The 22,247-nt window shown below is 33.9% G+C and overlaps 1 protein-coding gene across 9 annotated transcripts in view; it reads left to right on the top strand.

The window, feature by feature from the left end:
- SS18 (SS18 subunit of BAF chromatin remodeling complex) overlaps window positions 1-22,247 on the top strand; it is a 94,468-nt gene that overhangs the window by 29,982 nt on the left and 42,239 nt on the right. For all 9 annotated transcript variants that reach the window (XM_081263342.1, XM_081263345.1, XM_081263348.1 and 6 more), the window contains one exon: window positions 19,094-19,247. In XM_081263342.1, coding sequence (XP_081119468.1) covers window positions 19,094-19,247 — 154 coding nt within the window. The remainder of the gene's footprint in view (window positions 1-19,093; window positions 19,248-22,247) is intronic.

Below are 22,247 nucleotides of genomic sequence, written 5' to 3'. Positions count from 1 at the left end.
GCTTTAGTGCTTTGTAATTCTTTGAGAGTTATTTTAGGTTGTAGCATATGACCAATTTTTAAAATGTTTTCTGTGTATTTTAAAAGATTGTGTATTCTTTAGTTATTGAAATGCCAAGTTCTAAATGTGTCTGTTGAGTCAAGTGTGTTAATCGATTCTTTTTGTGAACTACCATTTTGCCTCTAATAATGCATTTTGTGTTTAAGTCTGCTTTGTCTAATGTTAGTATCACTAAATGACTTTTCTTTAGTGTTTGCATGGTAGATAGTCATCTTTCTTCTCCCTTGTTTTAGAAATGTGTATTGTGTACAGCTTGTAGGTTTAAAAAAAATTCATTGTAGATCTTTTGTCTTTTAACTGGAACATTAAATTCATTCATATTGAATATATATATATATATATATATCTTAAGTTTAAACCTACCAATGCATTTCCTTTGTCTCAGGTGTTGTATATTCCTTTCCCTGTTCCTTTGTCTTCTTTATAATTGGTTTTCATTATTTTTTCTTTGCAAGAACTGCTAGCGACTTCAGTGACCTCCTGTTGTCATGCGTTTTAAATCTGTATGTTAGCCTACAAATGATTATTATTTCTTTCTTTTTTTCCCATGTTGATCTTTTTTTTTAATATTAGTTCTAATCAATTATACATGATAGTAGAAGGCTCTTCAATTCATTGTACACAAATGGAGCAGAATTTTCACTTCTCTGGTTGTATAAAGAGTCAAATTATTCGCGCAATCATACAATTCGTGTACCTAGGGTAATGATGCCCATCTCATTTCACCATCTTTTCTACCTCTTCCTGCCCTGCCCCCCAACTTTGCTCCATTCAAAGTTCTTCCACTCATCCCATGCCTCCCTACCCCATTATTGATTAGCACCCACTTATCAGAGAAAACATTTCTGCTCCTGTTTTCTTGGGATTGGCTTATTTTGTTTAGCATGTTGTTGTTATTTGTTTCTTCGTTTCTTTTCTTTTTTTAGTATTTTTTAGTTGTAGGTGGACACAATACCTTCATTTAATTTTTTTATGTGGTGCTGAGGATTGAATCCAGTGCCTCATGCATGCTAGGTGAGTGCTCTCCCTCTGAGATACAACCCCAGTCCCATATTTATTTGTTTTTTGAAGTTAACATTCCTTAGACTCATCTGAATAGTTGATGCATTTCAGTTCTTACTTCAGTTTCTCTTAGATCAGTTTCAATTCTTAGATCAGTTTCTCTTTTTCCTTCCAGAGAACATTCTATAATATTGTGGGAGTACAGGTTTGCTGATGACAAATACTTTCAAGGTTTTTGTTTTTGCCCAGTGGCATGGTGGTTGGGGAAGGTATATTTTTGAAAATTCCTTTATTTCAATATAATTTTTTTTAAATTTTTAGTTGTAGGTGGACACAATATCTTTATTTTATTTATTTATATGTGGTGCTGAAGACCTAACCCAGTGTCTCACACATGCTAGTCAAGTGTTCTACCACTGAGCCACAACCTCAGCTCAACATCATTCATCATTCTTGTTTTTTTTTTTTTTTTCTTCTTTTCCTCTTGGTGCTTGGTCAACATCATTCTTCTTCTTCTTTTTAAAATATGCTTTTAGTTGTCAGTGGACCTTAATTTTATTTATTGATAATGTGGTGCTGAGAATCGAACCCAGTGCCTCACACATGCTAGGCAAGCGCTCTGCCACTGAGCCACAACCCAGCCCAACATCATTCTTTAAAACACATTTTTTTGCCAAGGACAGATTCTGGTTTGGCACTTGTTTTCTATCAGCATGTTGAATTCATCCTGACTTTGTATCCATTGAAAGTACAGATGTCAACCTAATTGTTGCTACTTTGAAGGTAATCTTTCTATTTTTTTTGGACTGGATTTAAGATATTTTGTTTTGTTTCAGGTTTTCTCTGATATGTCTTGGTGTGGATTTCTTTTTATTTATCATGTTTGGTGCTGGTTGGAAATTTGGAAATCTGTAGGTTGATCTTTCAACAGTTTTGTGAAATTTTCAGTCATTACCTCTTCAAGCAGATCTTTTCTGTAAAAATCCAACTAATGTTAGACATCATAACTGAATTTTTGTGTCTCTTAATACCTCCAGATTTTTCCAATCTTTCATTTTCTGGATATATATATATATATTTTTTTCTGAGTATAATCTGATACTTACATTTATCTGTTGAATTCTTAATATCTGCTCATAGTTTTTTTTTGGGGGGGGAGTACCAGGAATTGAACTCAGGGGCACTTGACCACTGACCCGCATCCCCAGCCCTATTTTGTATTTTATTTATAGTCAGGGTCTCACTGAGTTCCAAGCACCTCACCATTGTTGAGGCTGGCTTTGAACTCTTGATCCTCTTGCCTCAGCCTTCCCAGCTGCTGGGATTACAGGTGTGAGCAACCATGCCTGGCTCGTATATTTTTTTTAGTTCTAGAATTTTTAGTTTTAAAATCTGCTCTGCTTTTTGCTGAAATTTTGAACAGTATTGGGTAGATTTTAAAACATACCAAAATATTTCAGAGATGAGTCACATACCCAACAACTAGATTCTGCAGTTAACATTTTATTATGTTTGGTTTGTCATACATGAACACACACAAACACATATTTGTTCATCCTTCTATTAATCTGTTTTTCATTTTTTAGGATGGCATTGTTGTTTTTAAAGTCTGTCCAAAAATTCTAATATTTGAGATTCTTGTGGATTTGTGTTCTTTGTCTCCTGTCTCTGTTAGTTGTCATTCATGTTATATTGCCTTGTCATATATATTTGATTTTCTTGATTGTGAATCAGGAATTATTTTGGATTTTCATTGTAGAAATAATTTGCTGAGTAGGGTGATACTATCTTCCTCTAAGCAGCATTGTCATTTTCTTTTGCCAAGTGTCTAGGGACATAAGCCATCTAGTATCCCTTTAATGGGATTTCATAGATTGAGTGTTCTAGGTATCTTTAGATGAACTGAATTGGGTATACAGACGAAGCAAAGTTTTTTATACATCTGATTGGGTCAATCTCACTGAGTTTTTTTTCCTTTTCCAGGATCTTGGATTGATCATTTTTCACTAATTGGCCTGTGCTTTCATATCTGTGAGAAATTTTAAAAATATTTTTCCATCTTTTTTTTTTCTTTTGTTTCATTGTTTGAAACAAAAACCTTGTCTGCCTTTGTCTTTACTTTCTTTTAAGTATTAGAATTGAATTCCATTTCTTGTCTATAGAATATTAGTTACTTTTTGGCTTCTCAAATGTGATCATTTCTTTGGAGTAAGAACTAACACTTGAAGAATGACTAGTATGTATTAAGGCCTTTGAATACTTTATTTCATCCTGATAAATAACCCATTCTGTGGTTAAGGAAACAGAGTCTTAGTTAATTAACTTGACTAGAACTTATAGTTGATAAGTGGTAGCACTGAGATTTTAACATAGGTCTTATTGAAAGCAAAGTTTGTGCTTTATGTTGTATTGCTACTAGTATGAAATGGAAATAAAAATGTGACCCATCTACTTTCCTCCCCAGCTGTTTAACTTAACATTTTTTAAACATGTTCATCAGTGTTAATGTTACATTCTTGAACATTTTTCTCACTGTATATTTTTGTTTCTGGGAGATTTCATCCATGCTGTTGCTTTATTCTTTTTTTTTAAATTTTTTAGTTGTTGATGTACTTTTATTTATTTTTATTTATTTATATGTGATGCTGAAGATTGAACTTGGTGTCTAACACATGCTGGGCAAGTGCTACTGAGCCACAACCCCAGCCCATGTTTCTTTTATTCTTGACTTTAGTTTCCATTAATACATAGATGATCCTCATATATGGATTTTCTTGCCCAAGTGTGAGACATGAATCCAGCTTCCATAAGATATATGCATTTGGGTATTCTGTAGACAAAACTCTTTTCTCCTCAGCCTGCCCTGTGTTGTTCTTTGCTATAAAAAGTTCACAGCCTGTATTTTCATATTTCCTATTGCAAGTGAGTATGTCAAAAATAGGATTATTGTCTCAATCCTCTCCCCTTTCTTTTACCTGCCCACAACTTGGTCTCCAAGTCTTTTTTTCCCCTTCTTGTACTTGGCATCGAGCTGCACAATAAAGAGCATGTAATTGCAACATTTAATACTAAAAACAAGAAGCAGGTTTACAGGTGAAATGTCTTTGAAGTGTTTGTAAGATTCAGTACAAATTAAGGCATCAATATTTGTCTGATTTTGAGGTGAGACTTTGTTGAGAACAAAAAGGCAAATAAGAAAACTACAGAAAAATCTGATTTGACTTCTTTAAAAATGCAAAACAACCTTTTTACATGCTAAAAATTCTATAAGCAAAAGACAACAAATAGTTATTCTACAGTGTAATAGGGTGCAATTTTAGAAATACTGTGTATTTAAAGTATATTTGAAACAGTAGAAGAGGTTATTAATTCTTTATTGAGGATAAGGGAAAGGTCCCTTATTCTTTATATCCCAAAAGTGTAACACTATATTTTGTAGAAAATTATCGGGAGAATTTTACCATGTTAATTATTTGCTGAATAGTATATATAAAATTCAGAAGATTGTCTGATTGAACCTTGGTATGTAAAGATGTTGTTAGATCTTACCGTGTATAATAGAAATGTTTGTGTGTGCATGTGTGTTTGAAATTTCTTTCTTTTTTTTTTCCAGAACTGTATTAAAATCAGAGTAGCTTCTACATGTATTGGAAACCTAAAGATTATCCCTTGACATTAATTGAAAACAATAGATCTAGTTCATCCCTATGGGATATATAGCTGACAAAGAAACAATAGCAACAACAACAACAACTAGATACTAGAAATTAAGTAATTCACTATTATTGGCACAAATAACAACAATATTTGTACAGCTAGGTGTGGTGGTCTACACCTGTGATCCCAGTGGCTGGGGAGACTTAAGCAGGAGGTTTGCAAATTTGAGTCTAGTCTTAGCAATTTAGTGAGACCCTGAGTAATTTAGCCAGACCCCATCTCAAAATAAAAAGTTCCGGGGATTGTGGCTCAGTGGTTAAATGCCCCTGGGTTCAAATCCCAGCACCCTGCTCCCCGCCTCCCCCCCACCACAAAAAGAAGACCATAGTTGTAAAATATTATTTATTGAAACATTGTTTATATTAGCAAAAACAACAAACTGGAACAAGTGTCAGCATTGAGGATGAGTTAAAAAGTGAATTTTAACTATTCAGTTAAATTCTACACTTTTGAATGAGATCACCATATATACTGGTGAAAAGTAATGTCTACATTAGAATAAAATCACAGAATCATGTTTCCCTATTTTCAAAAAGTAACTGTTTATGTCTGAATTTTTAAAAAGTTCCTGGAAATGTGCACATCAAGTGTCAAATGGTTCCCATATTTATTATTTCTACTTTTTATAATGATCATATATTTTGTAATTGAAACAAATAGGCAGATATAAAAATCATACAAACAATGAAAGTTTAAGCATGTATATCTGTTCTGGTTTTGTTTGTTTATTTGTTTTTGGTGCCAGAGATTGAACCTTGGGGCACTTAGCCATGGAACCAGCTCTTTTTTACGTATTTTTTTGAGATTGAGTTTTGCTAAATTGGTTAGGGCCTTGCTAAATTTCTGAGTCTGGCTTTCAACTTGCCATCCTCCTGCCTTATCTTCTAGAGTTGCTGGAATTACAGACTGCCTGTTTCTTAATGTGTGTTATTATTAACAATTTTAAGATGTGTGGTATTATTAACAACCACAGGCACCACCTGTTGTTCAAACCTGTAGCCCTAGGGACTCTGGAGGCTGAGGCAGGAGGATCACAGGTTAAGGCCAGCCTCAGCAACTTAAGTCCTAAACAGTTTAGTGAGACACTGTCTCAGAAATTAAAAGGAGCCGGCATGGCTGGGAGGCTGAGGCAGGATGATCAAATCAGTTCAAAGCCAGCCTCAGCAATTTAGCAAGACCCTGAGCAACTCAGCGGGACTCTGTCTCTAAATAAATACAAAAATGGCTGAGGATGTTGCTCAGTGGTCGAGTGCCTCTGGGTTCAATCTCTGATTACCCACCAACCCCTCAAAAAATGGACTGGAATGTAGCTCAGTGGTTAAGTGCCCCAGGTTCAGTCTCCAGTACCAAAAAACAAAACCTAGACTCTCATCTTGCCATACTTTAGGAGTGGATTATTTTTATTTTTATTTATTTTTTTGTGGTGCTGGGAATATAACCCAAGATCTCATCATTTTAAGTACATGCTGTTCACTAAGGTACATCCTCAGTCCTTTTTTGTTTTTGGGTGGGGGACTGGAGATTGAACTTAGGGGCACTTGCCCACTGAATCATATATCCAGCCCTATTTTGTATTTTATTTAGAGACAGGGTCTCACTGAGTTGCTTAGCACCTTGCTTTTGCTGAGGCTGGCTTTGAATTCATGATCCTCCTGCCTTAGCCTCCCCAGCCACTGGGATTACAAGTGTGTGCCACCCCATCCCACTCGCAGTCCTTTATTTTTGTTTTCAATTTTCAATTATATTCTGGAGAATTCCTCAATTCTGGGAAGAGTAGGGCATTTACTTTTTGTTATTTAATATTAAGTGAATTTGGAGTGACTGTTAATGAATATCCTTAGGGTTGGGTAGCCTTAGGGTTTTCAGAGCTGAGATAAAATGTAATGCTGGAGTTCATGTGTTGGATGTTTTCTGTTTTATAAAAAAGAGAAAGATTGAACTTAATGGAAACCTGGTGTTAAAATTGGGGAGAGTATAGTTAGTTTAAAATTGGGGAGAATATAGTTAGTAGATGAATCAGTTTCTGGGGCCTGAGCCCTCGGGAAATTTATATAATCATCGTCTTTTAAAAATAAGTGGAAAATATTATTAATGTAGAAGTTCATCTGGTAAGGTTTTATGGTATGACTGAGTTCTCCATTAGATCCTTTTTTGGGTGGGACAAGATGACATGTCAAGATTATTAAAATAAGGAACTGAATTCATTAAGTCTAAAAATCTTGCTTAGATTCAAGATTAGCCATGTTGGCATCCTGAAATTTCTTATGAAAATAAGTGAGGATAAGAGGGGACCTTCCTTAATTGTTTCCTTTAAGTGTAGAGTGCATTTTTAGGAGACTTACGTGGGACCAAGATGGGGTTTTGGAGCCTTTCTTGATTGGCTCAATCATTTATCATTTATGTGTAGAGAAGTTATTAAATATAGAAAAATTTTTATTATATTTCCTTTTTGAATAATTTATTTTTCAATCGTCTATTTCTGTGTTATTTTAGTGCCTCCTTGTGGAGAACTATATTAATGACAATTATATTAAAGATAGTTATACAACTGAAGGATTATTAAACTAAAAATTATGTTATGGTGATATATTCTGAAGAAACATTAAAGATAATTTATGGTTGAGATTATTTATAGTATTATGGTAAATCTTTTAAATTTGAGAACTCATTAATTTGTTTACAAAATATTAAAATGTTCTATGTGTCAGTTAATAGTCATTAGGTACTTTTGAAACATAAGTGAACAGATCAATCTTGGATTTTATATTCTATCAAGCAAGGCAATCATAATAAATAAATAGATCATTAGCATGTTGGAAGATAAGAGCTGTGGAAAGGGAAAAATAGAACAAGAGTGGTGTTTTGGAATACTGGGGGTGGGGGTTGGGATTTGCAGTATGAAATGGAGTTAAATCTCATTGAGACGGTTGACATCTGAATAAAGACTTGAGGAAGAGTGTTTTGGAAGAGAAAACAAACAGGAAGAGTGGTCCTGAAGTAAGACTATCTTTGACTTGTTAAAGGAACAGCGTGAAGGTTGTTGTGGCTGGAATGGAATAAATAAGGAGGTGTGGACAGATGATAGAGTTTTGTAGGTGTAGGACAGATGATAATGGAAGCTGTTGGAGGATTTTTGAGCAGAAGAATGAATTGATACATTTTAATAAGCGCATTGTGACTACTGTTGAAGAATTCAATATAGAAGAGCATAGATTGAAGCAGATAGTTAAATTAGGAGACTACAGTAATAATCAACATAAGAGATGTCATGGTGGCTGCATGGGGTGGTGATAGAGGAGGTGATGGTAGAAATGGTTGAATTTGTGGTGTATCTTGAAATTGAGGTCAAAGGACATGCTGAGAATTTAATGTGGGACCAGGGAATGAGAAAGAGGAATTACGGATGACTCCCTGGTTTTCACCTGAGAAACTGGAAGGGTGAAATTGCTATCACTGAGTCTAGGGATAAGACAATTTGAAGGTATGATATAACAAGAATTAATGTCTGGTAGACTTCCAAAGGGAGATATGAAGATGGAATGGGCAATTTTGAACAGTTAAAAGCAATATAAATTGCTGAAAGATACTGGCCCCTTATTTGATTTTGAACTGTTGTTTATATATCAAAAAAATTTTTTTTTTATTTTTGAACTCTAACACATAGCAGGGAAGACAATCACACAGACATATTTGAAATTACAGCTGTAGTAAGTTCTGTGAAGAAAGGTTACCTGGGACTTTGGGAGAAGACAGTGGAGGCTTGATTATTCTGATGTTCTGACTAGGAGATTTTCTGGTGGATAGGGCTGGAAGTAATATTAATAATTCACAAAAGTAAATCCACTCACTTAAAGTGTGTAGATACATGAGTCTCTACAAATCCATGTAACTATCATTACAATCAAGTTATGGAACAATGCTGTCATCCCAAAAAAGTTTTTTAATGTTCATTTCTTTCTGGTTTTTATATGGGCTTTTAATAACATTGATTTGTAGGAGTTCTGTATACATTCTAGAATAAGTCTTAGTAGGCTGCATATATTGCATATTTTTTTAAAGAGAGAGAGAGAATATGAATTTTTTAATATTTATTTTTTAGTTTTCAGTGGACACAACATCTTTTGTTTGTATGTGGTGCTGAGGATCGAACCCGGGCCGCACGCATGCCAGGCGAGCGTGCTACCGCTTGAGCCACATCCCTAGCCCTTGCATATTTTTTTTTACTTTGAAAATTGTGTTTTTATTCTTCTAATGGTGTTTAATTAACTAGAGTTTCTAGTTAAAATGAATAATGTTAATAATGTTAACTTATCAGTTTTTATGGGTAATTTCTGTATCCTGTTTAGGGAATATTTTCCTCTATCAAGGTCATAATGATAATGCCTATTTTATTCTTAAAGTGTTATCTATGTTCCATTGCAGATTAAATTTGTGTATAATCTGGGCCAAGAATTAAGATTCTTTTTTCTTAGTTGTTGATCGACCATTTTATTTATTTGTATGTGGTGTTGAGAAATGAACCTAGTACCTCACACATGCCAGGCAAGTGCTCTACCACTGAGCCACAACCCCAGCCCACTTCAGGTTCTTTTTTATTCCTATTATATGCAGTTGATCTAACATCATTTATTGTAAAGATCATTTTTTCACCATTGAATGTAAGATGTTTTGTTGTTATTGTATATGTGAGTTGTTTCTCAGCCGTTCTTTTGGTCTATTTATCCTTGCATCAACCCCATGTTTCAGTTATGGTAGTTTATAATATGTCTGTATATCTGGTAGTATTGTTCTTTCTTTAAGACTGTCCTGTCTATTCTATGTCCTATAAATTTCCATATACATTTTAAAGTCAGCTTGTGAATTTCTGGGGAAAGCTTGCTGCGCTTTTGACAAGGATTACATAGAATCTGTAGGTCAGCATCAAGGAAGCTGATTATAATATTGAATCTTACAGTGTTTCAGTGTAAAGGTATCACGTTATCTCTTGTTACGTTAAAAAATGTTTTTTAATTTCAAAAGTTTTTATTTTATTTTTGAATGTATGCAACTGTAAAGGGACCCTTATACGCTTTAAATTTTTAAAATTGTTTCTTTTAGATATACATGACAGTAGAATGTATTTTGACATATCATACATACATGGAGTATAACTTAGTCTAATTAGGATTCCATTCTTGTGGTTGTATGTGATGTGGAATTAACACTGGTTGTGTATTGATTCATACATGAATGTAGGAAAGTTATGTCTGATCCATTCTACTGTCTTTGTATTCCCATCCCCCCTCCCTGCCTTTCATTTCCCTTTGTCTAATTCACTGAACTTCTGTCCCCTCCCCATTGTGTGTTAGCATCCACATATAAGACAGAACATTTGGCCTTTGGTTTTTTGGAATTGGCTTATTTCACCTAGCATTATAGTCTCCAGTTCCATCCATTTACCTACAAATGCATAATTTCATTCTTCCTTGTGGCTGAGTAATATTCCATTGTGTATGTTTTTATATCACATTTTATTTATCCATTCATCTATTGAAGGACACCTAGGTTGGTTCCATAGCTTAGTTATTGTGGTTTGAGCTGCTATAAACATTGATGTGGCTGTGGCACTCTAGTATACTGATTTAAAGTCCTTCCTTAGTGTATATGCTGAGGAGTAGGATGACTGAGTCAAATGGTGATTCCATTCCAAGGTTTCTGAGGCCTAGAGATTCAAATTTTTGGATCATGTTATATATAATGTCAGTTTTTAAATTTCATTTTGTAATTATTAGTAATATATAGGAATATAGTTGACTTTTTAATATGTTCAGCTTGTATCCGGTTATCCTGCTATATTCATTTATTTTAAATATGCACTTACTCATGCATCAGTGAAGATAAAGTTGTTTTCTAATCTTTATTTTTTATTCTTCTACTTCATTTCTATACTTTATAACATTGATTTGCTTATTGGTTATTTATTTTGTTGAATACAGTTCTTGTTAATGAATATTCTTATCCTATTCCTCAATTCAAAGGGAAAGAGTTCAATATTTCATTTTAGGATATTGTCTGTAATAGGTTTGTAACTTAGTTGTTTTTCAATGAAGAACGCTATTGTTTTGGTTTTCGTCACATTGAGGTTTAAATCCCGTGCCTTGTGCATACTAGATAAGTGCTTTACCACTAGGCTTCCCCCTAGCCCCAAGAATGCTCTTTCTTTTCTTAACTTTGGAAAATTTTTGTTACAAATGGGTATTGAATTTTATCAAATTATTTTTCTTTATATATTGATGGTTAACTAGATTTTACTTTGGTAATTTGGTGTATTACATTAATTAATTATCAAAAATTAAATCACTTGAATCCTGGAGTAGACCCCATTGGTTTCAATGTAATCTGGATTTGATTTTCTAAAATTTTGTTTAGCATTTTTGTAATTTATAGCATGAGAATGTGACTTGTATATTTCTTCTTTTAGTAGTATCCTTGTCAGATTTTGGTGACCTCAATAAAGAGTTAGAGATCCCCTTATTTTTTGTTCTCTGGAAGATTGCAAATGATTAATATTAGAAAATTTTAATTATCTTTTTTTCTTTTTTTATTGGTTGTTCAAAACATTACAAAGCTCTTGACATATTGTATTTCATACATTAGATTCAAGTGGGTTATGAACTCCCATTTTTACCCCAAATATAGATTGCAGAATCACATCGGTTACACATCCACATTTTTACATAATGCCATATTAGTAACTGTTGTATTCTGCTACCTTTCCTATCCTCTACTATCTCCCCTCCCCTCCCCTCCCATCTTCTCTCTCTACCCCATCTACTGTAATTCATTTCTCTCCTTGTTTATTTTCCCATTCCCCTCACAACCTCTTATATGTAATTTGTATAACAATGAGGGTCTCCTTCCATTTCCATGAAATTTCCCTTTTCTCTCCCTTTCCCTCCCACCTCATGTCTCTGTTTAATGTTAATCTTTTCTTCCTGCTCTTCCTCCCTGCTCTGTTCATAGTTGCTCTCATTATATCAAAGAAGACATTTGGCATTTGTTTTTTAGGGATTGGATAGCTTCACTTAGCATAATCTGCTCTAGTGCCATCCATTTCCCTGCAAATTCCATGATTTTGTCATTTTTTAGTGCAGAGTAATACTCCATTTTGTATAAATGCCACTTTTTTTCTTATCCATTCATCTATTGAAGGGCATCTGGGTTGGTTCCACAGTCTAGCTCTTGTGAATTGTGCTGCTATGAACATCGATGTGGCAGTATCCCTGTAGCATGCTCTTTTAAGGTCTTCAGGGAATAGTCCGAGAAGGGCAATAGCTGGGTCAAATGGTGGTTCCATTCCCAGCTTTCCCAGGAATCTCCATACTGCTTTCCAAATTGGCCGCACCAATTTGCAGTCCCACCAGCAATGTACAAGTGTACCATTTTCTCCACATCCTTGCCAGCACTTGTTGTTGTTGGACTTCATAGTGGCTGCCAATCTTACTGGAGTGAGATGGTATCTTAGGGTGCTTTTGATTTGCATTTCTCTGACTGCTAGAGGTGGTGAGCATTTTTTCATGTACTTGTTGATTGATTGTATGTCCTCTGAGAAGTGTCTGTTCAGGTCCTTGGCCCATTTGTTGATTGGGTTATTTGTTATCTTGTTTAATTTTTTGAGTTCTTTGTATACTCTGGATATTAGGGCTCTATTCTAAGTGTGAGGAGTAAAAATTTGTTCCCAGGATGTAGGCTCCCTATTTACCTCTCTTATTGTTTCTCTTGCTGAGAAAAAACTTTTTAGTTTAAGTAAGTCCCATTTATTGATTCTTGTTATTAACTCTTGTGCTATGGGTGTCCTATTAAGGAATTTGGAGCCCGACCCCACAATATGTAGATCGGAGCCAACTTTTTCTTCTATCAGATGCAGAGTCTCTGATTTGATATCAAGCTCCTTGATCCATTTTGAATTAACTTCTGTGCATGGCGAGAGAAGTTTCATTTTGTTGCATATGGATTTCCAGTTTTCCCAGTACCATTTGTTGAAGATGCTATCCTTCCTCCATTGCATGCTTTTAGCCCCTTTATCAAATATAAGATAGTTGTAACTTTGTGGATTAGTCTCTGAAATTTTTTATTATCTTAATAGTTTAGAAGTGAAGCCTTAGTGAAGCCATCTATATCAGGAGATTTCTTCAGGGAAGATTCTAAATTATGGATTCAGTTTTTTTAACAGGATTATTTAGATTTTTTTGGTCAATTTCCAAAAGCTATATTTTTCAAAAGAATTTTTCCATTTCAAGTAAATTATCAAATGCATTGTCTAAAGTTGTTCTTTGTGTCCTCTTAACATCTTAATTTTCTCTTATTTGCTTTTTATTGCATTGAGCTTAGCTACTGTAGATAGCTTTTTTTTCCAACTTCTTAAATACACATTTTAAATATATAACTTATCCTGTAAACATACCTTAAACTCAGTCTCACAAGTTGATTCAGTTTAATCATTTCTTATTTCCATTGTGATTCCTTCTCTGAGTAATAATTTTCTATTGTTGGTTACTAGTTTAATTCTACTGTGCTTAGAAAACAGTCCCTATATTTTAGTCTTCTGCGTTTGTTGACCTGCTTTTTTTGGTCTTGTGACTTACTAGGCAAAGTATGTTAAAATCTCCAGCCATTATTATGAATTATTCTAATTCGTTGAACCTATATTAGGAGATGTATACAAATTTGTGATTGTCAAACATTCTCATTGAATTTATCCTTTTATCATAATAAGGCATAGCCCTCTATTCCCAGTGATCAGTCAGTTGTACAATAGTAACATAACATTGTCATCATGCTTTTGATTAATGTTTACATGGTTATGTCTTTTTCTTTTAAATAATCTGTACTCTTGAATTTAAAGTCTCTTGTAAACAGTACTTAGTTGTGTGTTTTTAAGTCCAATATAATGTAATATAATCTTTGCTTACATGGCAATTAAATATTAGAATGAGTTTATGAATATTTCATATAGAAGGTGATATAGTAGGAATTGAATCTTATCAACCAGACATTTGCTTTCTATTTGTCCCGTTTTTGTCTTTGAATTAATCAAGCATTATTTTTTTCTATTAAATTTTTAGCTATCTACTTTTAATATGTTTTAAGTGATTTCCTTTGAGATTATATTCATCACTAATTTTTTAGATTCTAGTGTAGATCTATACTTTTAAAACTTGCAGAAAAAAAGGAAAGATCCTTAGCAATTTAACTTCATTTAATTACTGTCTTTTGTGTTAATTTTACCCTATATTCGTATTTTTATATATGTTTAAATCATACAAGTCATCATTTTTTTAAAAAAATATTTATTTATTTATTTTAGTTCTCAGCCGGCGAACACAACATCTTTGTTGGTATGTGGTGCTGAGGTTCGAACCCGGGCCGCACGCATGCCAGGCGAGCTCGCTACCACTTGAGCCCCATCCCCAGCCCCATACAAGTCATCATTAGCTGTTATTTTAAATGTCAATATTAGTTTATACTCATATATTTACCTTTTCTCATAACTCCTCTAGTCTGTGCTTCTATGTAAAGTCATTTCATATAACAAATTCTTTTAGCTTTTGTTCATTAAAAAATATTTTTATTTCATTTCCATGTCAGAAGGGATATTTTCTTCAATATAGAATTCTAAACTGATTGGTTTGTTTTCTTTTTTCTTTGTCTTAGCTCTTTAGAGTTGTCATTTTATAATCATCTGTTTCCATTATTTCTGATAGAAAAAAATTCAGTGCTAGTCTTATTGCTGCTCCATTTTCCTTAAATGATTTTAAATTTTTTCTTTTGACTTTGGTTTTCAGTACTTTGACTGTGATGTGTTTAAGGTAGGGTTTTCTTTATATCCTCCTGAGATTTGTAGAGCTTCATAGTTCATAAGCTAGAGGCTTCTTTTCTCCCCCCCCCCCCTTTCTTTCTGTTTTAGCTTTGGAAAATTCTTACAGTATTTTGCAAATAGTGTTGTGTTTTATTCTGTATCCTCTTTGTTATAACTCCAGTTAGGTGTGTGCTAGACCTTTTTATCATGTTTTCTGTGTCTTCATGTTCTTTTTTTATATTCTCTCTTTTATATCTTTGTATAATTTTTCTGTAAGTTTCTTCTCTGATCCTCTGTTTTGCTGTTTCCAACCATTGAATTCTTTTTTTCCCCCAATTTTTAAAAATTGGTGCATTAGTTGTACATAATGGTGGGATTTGTTGTTAAGTATTTTTTACCAGTGCACAATGTAACAATGTAATTTATTCTGATCATTCCCCTGAATTTCCCTATTTGCTCCTCTCCTACCTAACCTTTCTCTACTCTATAGATCTTTCAATTTTCATTAGACCTACCCCCTACTACTTTTCTTTTCCTTTTTTCTGTTTAGCTTCCACATATAAGAGAAAATATAGGATCCTTGACTTTCTGAGTTTACCTTATTTTGCTTAGCAGAAGTTCTTAAATTCTATTCTCCTGCAAAAGACCCAAGTCTCTGTTCATCGATGAATAAAACTCCATTATTGTGTATATGTACCACATTTTCTTTATCCATTCATCTGTTGACAGACATGCTGATTTACACTTTAGTGATTGTATTTTCCAGTTCTAGATTTATATCTGATGGCCTTTAAAAAATTCTAGGAGTTTACTAAAGTTCTACATCTTTCCTGTCCCCTCACCTTTGAAAATATCAAGCACAGGTATTTCAAATTCTCTGTAACTCAAAAATTTGAATGAATTTGGTCTTTTAAAATGATTTGTTACTTCCTTTAGTTACTCATTCTTTTAAAATGTAATAAAATTAATTAATTTGTTTTTTGTACTGGAGGTTGAACTTGGGGTGCTTTACTACTGAGTTACATTCCCCAGTCTTTTTCATTTATTTATTTATTTGTTTATTTATTTATTTTAAAAATATTTCTTTAATTGTTGATAGACCTTTATTTTATTTATTCATATGTGGTGCTGAGAATCGAACCCAGTGCCTCACACATGCCAGGCAAGTGTGCTACTGCTGAGCCACAGCCACAGCCCTATTTTTTTATTTTGAGATAGGGTCTTGTCACGTTGTTGAGGCTGGCTTCAAACTTGCCGTTCTTCTGCCTCAGGCTGTCAAATAGCTGGAATTACAGGTGTGTACTATCCATTCCCCAGTTTTATCTTAAGATTAAATTTATAAAGCATAACTTTCATCATTTTAGCCATTTTAAGGTGTATAATTCAGTGTTTGTTGTTAGTATATTCACAGTGCAGTCTTAAGTTCAGAGTACTTCCATCACCCCTGAAAATACAACTCATATATGATGTCAGTCAGTCCCACTTCCCCTTTCTCCCCATCCTGTGGCAACAGCTAATCTTTTCTCTCTTTCTCTTACTTATTCTGGACATTTAATATAAATGTAGTCACACAACATGTGGCCCCTTTTGTGTCCAGCTCCTCCCACTTGGAATATTTTCAAGTTTATCCATATTATAACGTGCGTCAGAACTTCATTCCTTTTCTGTGAATGAATAATACTCTATTGTATTCATGAACCACATTTTGTTTAGCCATTCCTCAGTTGGTGGACATCTGCGTTTTTTCCCATCTTTTGACTATTGTGAATTATGCCATAGTGAATGTTTGTATACAACTTTTGTCTGAATGTGTTTTATTTCTCTTGAATAAATACCAGGAATGGACTTGCTAGATGATATGGTAGACATACATTTAACTTCTTGAGGAACTGCCAAACTGTTTTCCAAAGTGACTATACCGTTTTTCACTTTTCCTAGCATATATGAGAATTCCTGTTTCTCTACATTTTAGCCAACACCTACCATTTGGGTAGTTATTATTATAGCCATCCTATTGGGTGTTGTCCATTTATGATGGTTTTTTAAAATGCCTGTGATTTATGATAAAATGTCAGACATTGTGTCTAGATAGGGTTGCATACCTGAAATCCCAGTTACTTGGGAGGCTATGGAGGAGGATTGCAAGTTTGAGGCCAGCCTGGGCAATTTAGTCAGATTGTGTCTCAAAAAATTTTTTTAAAAAAAGGTTGGGGATGAGCTCAGTGGTAGAGAACCCCTGGGATCCATCCCAGTATTTAAGAAAAAGGGCAAACATAACAATTCTAGAAAATCAAAGATTGTGTTCTTTTCTTCTAAAGAGAATTAAGTTTTCCTTTGGTATGAGAAGTACTAGGAGATCACCTTGAGTATTGAGGGTTCATTAAAAGATTTATAGGGCTAATCTATTTCAGTTTTGACCTTAGTCTGAGGTGAGGCTCTTCTGAAATCTGGAGAGCTGGAGTTGTTTATGAAGTCCCCTCTAACTGGATGGGCTGTACTCCAATCTTTTATATACCTAGCAGTAGGCAGTAGCTGGAATCTCTGCTTGGTTCTTTGGCCTCCTAACTGCTGTTTTCTAGTAGTTGTCTTGAATTTTTCACTTTCTGTAGTTTTCCTTTTTTGGGGACTTTATTCTTTAATTTTCTGCCGATTTTTAAAAAACTGACTCATTCCCCCTTAATCCAGAAGAATTTCTGCTTTGTGTTTTGGCACTTTTTACTCCATACACTGCACACTCACAGAAAAAGCCAAAGAAATTGGGGAGCTGGTCTTTTAACATTCTTCCCCTTTTTCAAGAAGTGTAGCTTCTGTTCCTCTTTGGTTACATAGTGCTTTAGTGCTTTTAGACAGTTTTTTTTTGCATTTTGTCAGGATTTTATCACTTTTATTAGCAGAAGGGTTAGTTATTACTCTTAGGATGGTAAATAACAACTAGTGATGTTTTATGAGTTGAAATACAAATAATTAACCAGGTTTGAAAGCATGATAAGTAAAGGATAATTAAAAGTAAGATATGTAATAGACTTGATGTTTGGTTTTTGTATTGTGTCTAAAAACTAAACAAGGTTATTAAGTGTTTTAAGATACAAGTTGGATAAAAAATTAAGATGAGAGCTGAAAAGAATACTTAATAAACGCCAATTATCTGGATTTAGTAGTGACGAAATTAAAATTCTAACTTTTGTAGGTGCTATCAGAGTAGTACCTGCTATTTCTTTTTTAAAAAATAGTTTTTTTTTTAATTGTAGATGGACAGCATGCGTTTGTTTTATTTGTTTATTTTTATGTGGTGCTAAGCATTGAACCCTGTGCTTCACACATGCTAGGCAAGCGTTCTGCCACTGAGCTACAGACCTAGCCCAGCACTTGTTATTTCTACACTATGAGCTATTCATTAAATGATTGGAGGTTTGAGTGCATGTGTTGGCTAAAGAATAACATATATATCTGTTAAGTGTTTCAGAGGCAACTGTGCTGACAAAATCTGGAAAGGTATATAGTAAATAACTGATCAACAAATATTGTGGAAAAAATTTTAAAAATAAAGCAAAAATAAAAAATGTGGGAGGAAGTTACTGGTTTGGACATTATGTTCAGATCATGGGGAAGCAGAGAAAAAAGACAGAAAGTAGATCTGTAAAGCATAAGTCCTTCTAACCTGTAGGGTTAAAAATAGATATTTGGAAAGAAACTAACCATTTGCTTTCTCCACCAAAATGTTCCCAAGATGGGAGCCCTGTGTTGCAGACTGTCTTGTATCTATGTTTTTCCTTTTGCCCTTTTGTGAACTCTCAAGGTTAGTCAGTGGTTTTCTTGAAAATTTCATTAGGAAATTTGCCAAAGGCATCCTTTTGAGGCAGCTGTCTCTGTACCCTTGGAGGCCATCAGTAATGTTTCCAATCTATAGCAGTAGTCGACACAAAAATATTGAACTGAACTATTATCTTTGTGTTTTAAAACATTATTCCATTGCCACCACTTTTTCTGCACCTCAAACAGTATAAAATATGTCATATTTTTGGACCTCTGGTCCTTTTATATTTTTTATTATTCTCCCTTTTCAAGTAAAAATAATGATTAGTAAATATATTCAAATATGTAATGAAAGGAGAATTAATTTTTAATGTTATTTAAATAACAATAGCTACATTAGAAATCCTTAGTAAATAAATGAATGAGAATTCTGTTTGTATAGAATGTTAACCTTTTTGCCATTGAGATTTTATAAATTAAAATACACTTTAATTGTGGTCTGTTTTTGTCCTAAGGTGCTCAAATGCTAAGCATCTTGTGAAGTTTTGGGGGGTATTATATATGATATTTATAAGTCCATGATTAAAATACATTAGAAGAAATTGAAATGCATTTGTTGTTTTGTTTGTCCAATTTAATAATATAGTCAACTGTTATTCCATATGCATCTTTTATACATTGGTGTAACTGTTTCTCTTGTTTTGCTAAACTGTCTTCTTTCAGCCACCCACACAGAATATGCCTATGGGTCCTGGAGTGATGAATCAGAGCGGCCCTCCCCCACCTCCACGCTCTCACAACATGCCTTCAGATGGAATGGTAGGTGGGGGTCCTCCTGCACCACACATGCAGAACCAGATGAACGGCCAGATGCCTGGTAAGTTTTTCTCCTCTAAGACATTAACACCAGAGTTGCTTAGCAACTGAAACGACATGGGGGCTCAAGGGATACTAGATTGTTGATGACAAAACTGCTTTGAATGCCCCCGAGTACAAGCTCTCTTACAGTTTGTTAGCTACAGAGCTACGTGACCTGTATTCAGTGTTTATCAGGCTGCCCTTGGGCTTTGATGTAGCTGACACACAGCATTCCTCTGATGAACAGAACTGGCTAAATTTAGTCTGTCTGAAACTATGCAACATAGTTGGCTTTAGAAGCTTTTTTTGGGGAAAAAGTCATTGTACCATGGCTTAAGAAATAAAATATGTTTACAAAAAGGTATTCTAACATCCCTGAGTTTTTATTTACTTAAAAATTTTTTGATCTCTGAAGCAGTATCACTGAGAAAAACACATGGGAAAAAGAAACAAAAACAAACTCTAAAGTGCTGGTGTATTTAGTATTTCTTCATAGATATTACTGATACTGAATCAGGACTTTTATGAATACATATGTTTTTAGTATAACAAATATGGAAATTGATTTTAAAGCAAAATTAAAAGCTAAGAAATAGTGTAAGCTTTCTCATATATTTTGCCATTCTTGTTTCTCTTTGTCCATTTAACTTTAGAATCACTAGAATGGTGTCTTTTAGGCCATTGGTGCTTATTTAGTTATTGTTTGCTGAAAATATCTTCAGTTTGTGTAACAATAGTAATGATGATAACTATCATTTTTGGCAGAGTATTCTCTACCTTTAATACGAGAATATTTTTGCTTTCTAAAGACAAAGACTATTTTCGGTAGAAAAAAGCAAACAAACATGTCTAGCAATAAGGATAGTAAATTTAAATTATAGAACAGTTTATTGTTAAAGTTAATAATTAGCATCCTTACGATAGTATCTTTTCCAGCTGATTGTGTTGTTGGTAGCATTGGTTCCAAGGACAACAGATATAGTAAAAGAAACAAAGGGGGGAACACAGAGCAAAAGAGGCAAGGTAGCCTAGTTTAGAAGATTGATGTGACACTAATCATGTAGGAGGTAAATGCTATTTCATTGGCTCTCTTATTTCCTGCTAAGACTCTCAGCATTGATGGCTCCCACACAGTATGGAGGTAGGAATAAAGACAGAACTACTTTTTAGTTTGCAGTTAGGTTGTAGTCAGGAGAAAGCTGTTTGCTAAATCCACATTTAGCTTATTGGGACACATTGTTTTTAGAACTATAAGAGCAGTGCTAATACAGATTAGTTAGGAATTCTGTGATCTTTGATGGTAGTACCTTCGATCAGGTATACAACATAAAGGTATGTGTAATTATATTAGGTATATAACATATCTCCAGATAACAGTGAAGCCCAAGACCAAGTAAGCATTTGAGAAGTGCACAATTAATATCCTAACATTTTGGTTTTTATTTTGGTGTAAGGCCATCTGAAATAGTTACATTCTTTCCATAACCCAGAGATTATCAACCATTTAAGACTTGTATTGTAGAGCATCTAAAATAATAGTTAGGGGACTCTCCTAGTAATAATAGCATCTAGTCACCCTTTTTAATGTGAACACTAATTTTAACTTGGCTCTTAATTTCCTATTTTAGTTCTAATAGGTTATTTGATAATTTAAGTTTTAGAGATACTTATGCCATTTGATTTTGACCACAGAACCTCTCAGTCCCAGTTCCTTTTTAAAAAAATATTGATTAAAAAATCAAAACTAGGCTGGGCATGATGGCACATGCCCATAATCCCAACAGCTGGGGAGGCTGAGGCAGGAGGATCACAAGTTCAAAGCAAGCCTCAGCAACTTAGCGAGGCCCTGTTTCAAAAAAAAAAAGGGGTGGGGTGGGGATGTGGCTCAGTGCTTGAGCACCCCTGGGTTCAATTCCTGATAACAAAACAAAACAAACAAAAAACCCCTAGATAATACATGATCATGCAGCCAAAATAAAAAAGTACCAAGGTTTATAGCCCTTACCTCTCCAAACTGAGTTCCAGAGAGGCATTGGTTACCCTTCAAAGAGGTTTCTCTCTTTCTTTGTCTCTACCCCCAAAAAATTTTTCTTTTTTTTTTTTTGTACTATTCTTTTAAAAAAAAACAAACTGTAGCACATTGAATAGTCTTATATGTCTTCTTTCCCTCTTAAAGATTTATCATAGAAACCATTACTCTATTCAGTGTATAAAGAGCTGCCTCATTCTTTTTGGTTGCTGCATCATGTATTTTTTGTTTTTGTGTTTGTTTTTTATGGATATACCCTAACTTATCTGAACCCTTTTCCTTTTGATAGAAATAAATGTTGTTTCTTGTATGTTGATAAAGTTGTGCTGCCATGAATATATTTATAAAACACATATACTTTTTTACATACTTGTACCAAATATTTATATAGAATAAATTCTTAGAACTGAAATTGCTGGGTTCAAAGTATGTACATTTAAAAATTTGATAACCTTATTGTGAAGTTCCTGTATAAAAAATAATACTTATTTACATTTTTTTCTCTGTGTAGTATCTGAAAGTGCTTCTTTCTTTAAAATATAGGTTTATTAAAGTTGATTTTTGAGAATCTAAGGTGAAAATTGTATTTTAGTTTTTTTAAGTAAAGCAATCAGTCATTCCTTGTTTATGAATCTATTTTTAGGTTTCTTTGAGCTTTTTATTCATGTCTTTCATCTCCCCCCTTTTTTATTTGTTTTAATTAGGTATACATGACAATACAATGATCAAATTTTATATTTTAATTGTTGTTGGTATCGGGGATTAAACCCAGAGGTGTTTAATCACTTCACTGAGCCATATCCGCAGCCCTTTTTATTTTTTATCTTGAAACAAGGTCTTGCTAAGTTGCTTAGGGCCTTGCTAAATTGGTGAGGCTGGCTTTTAACTTGTGAATCTTCCTGTTTCAGCCTCCTGAGCCCCTGGGATTATAGGTGTACAGCACTGTTTTATCAATTTTTGTTTTTAAAGGTGTGGAATTTCTAGAAAGCA

Source organism: Spermophilus citellus (assembly GCF_964194105.1).
Source record: "Spermophilus citellus genome assembly, chromosome: 12".
Classification (NCBI taxonomy): Eukaryota; Metazoa; Chordata; class Mammalia; order Rodentia; family Sciuridae; genus Spermophilus; species Spermophilus citellus.
Note: the sequence above shows the minus strand (reverse complement) of the source record. Positions and strands in the feature narration are given on the sequence as shown.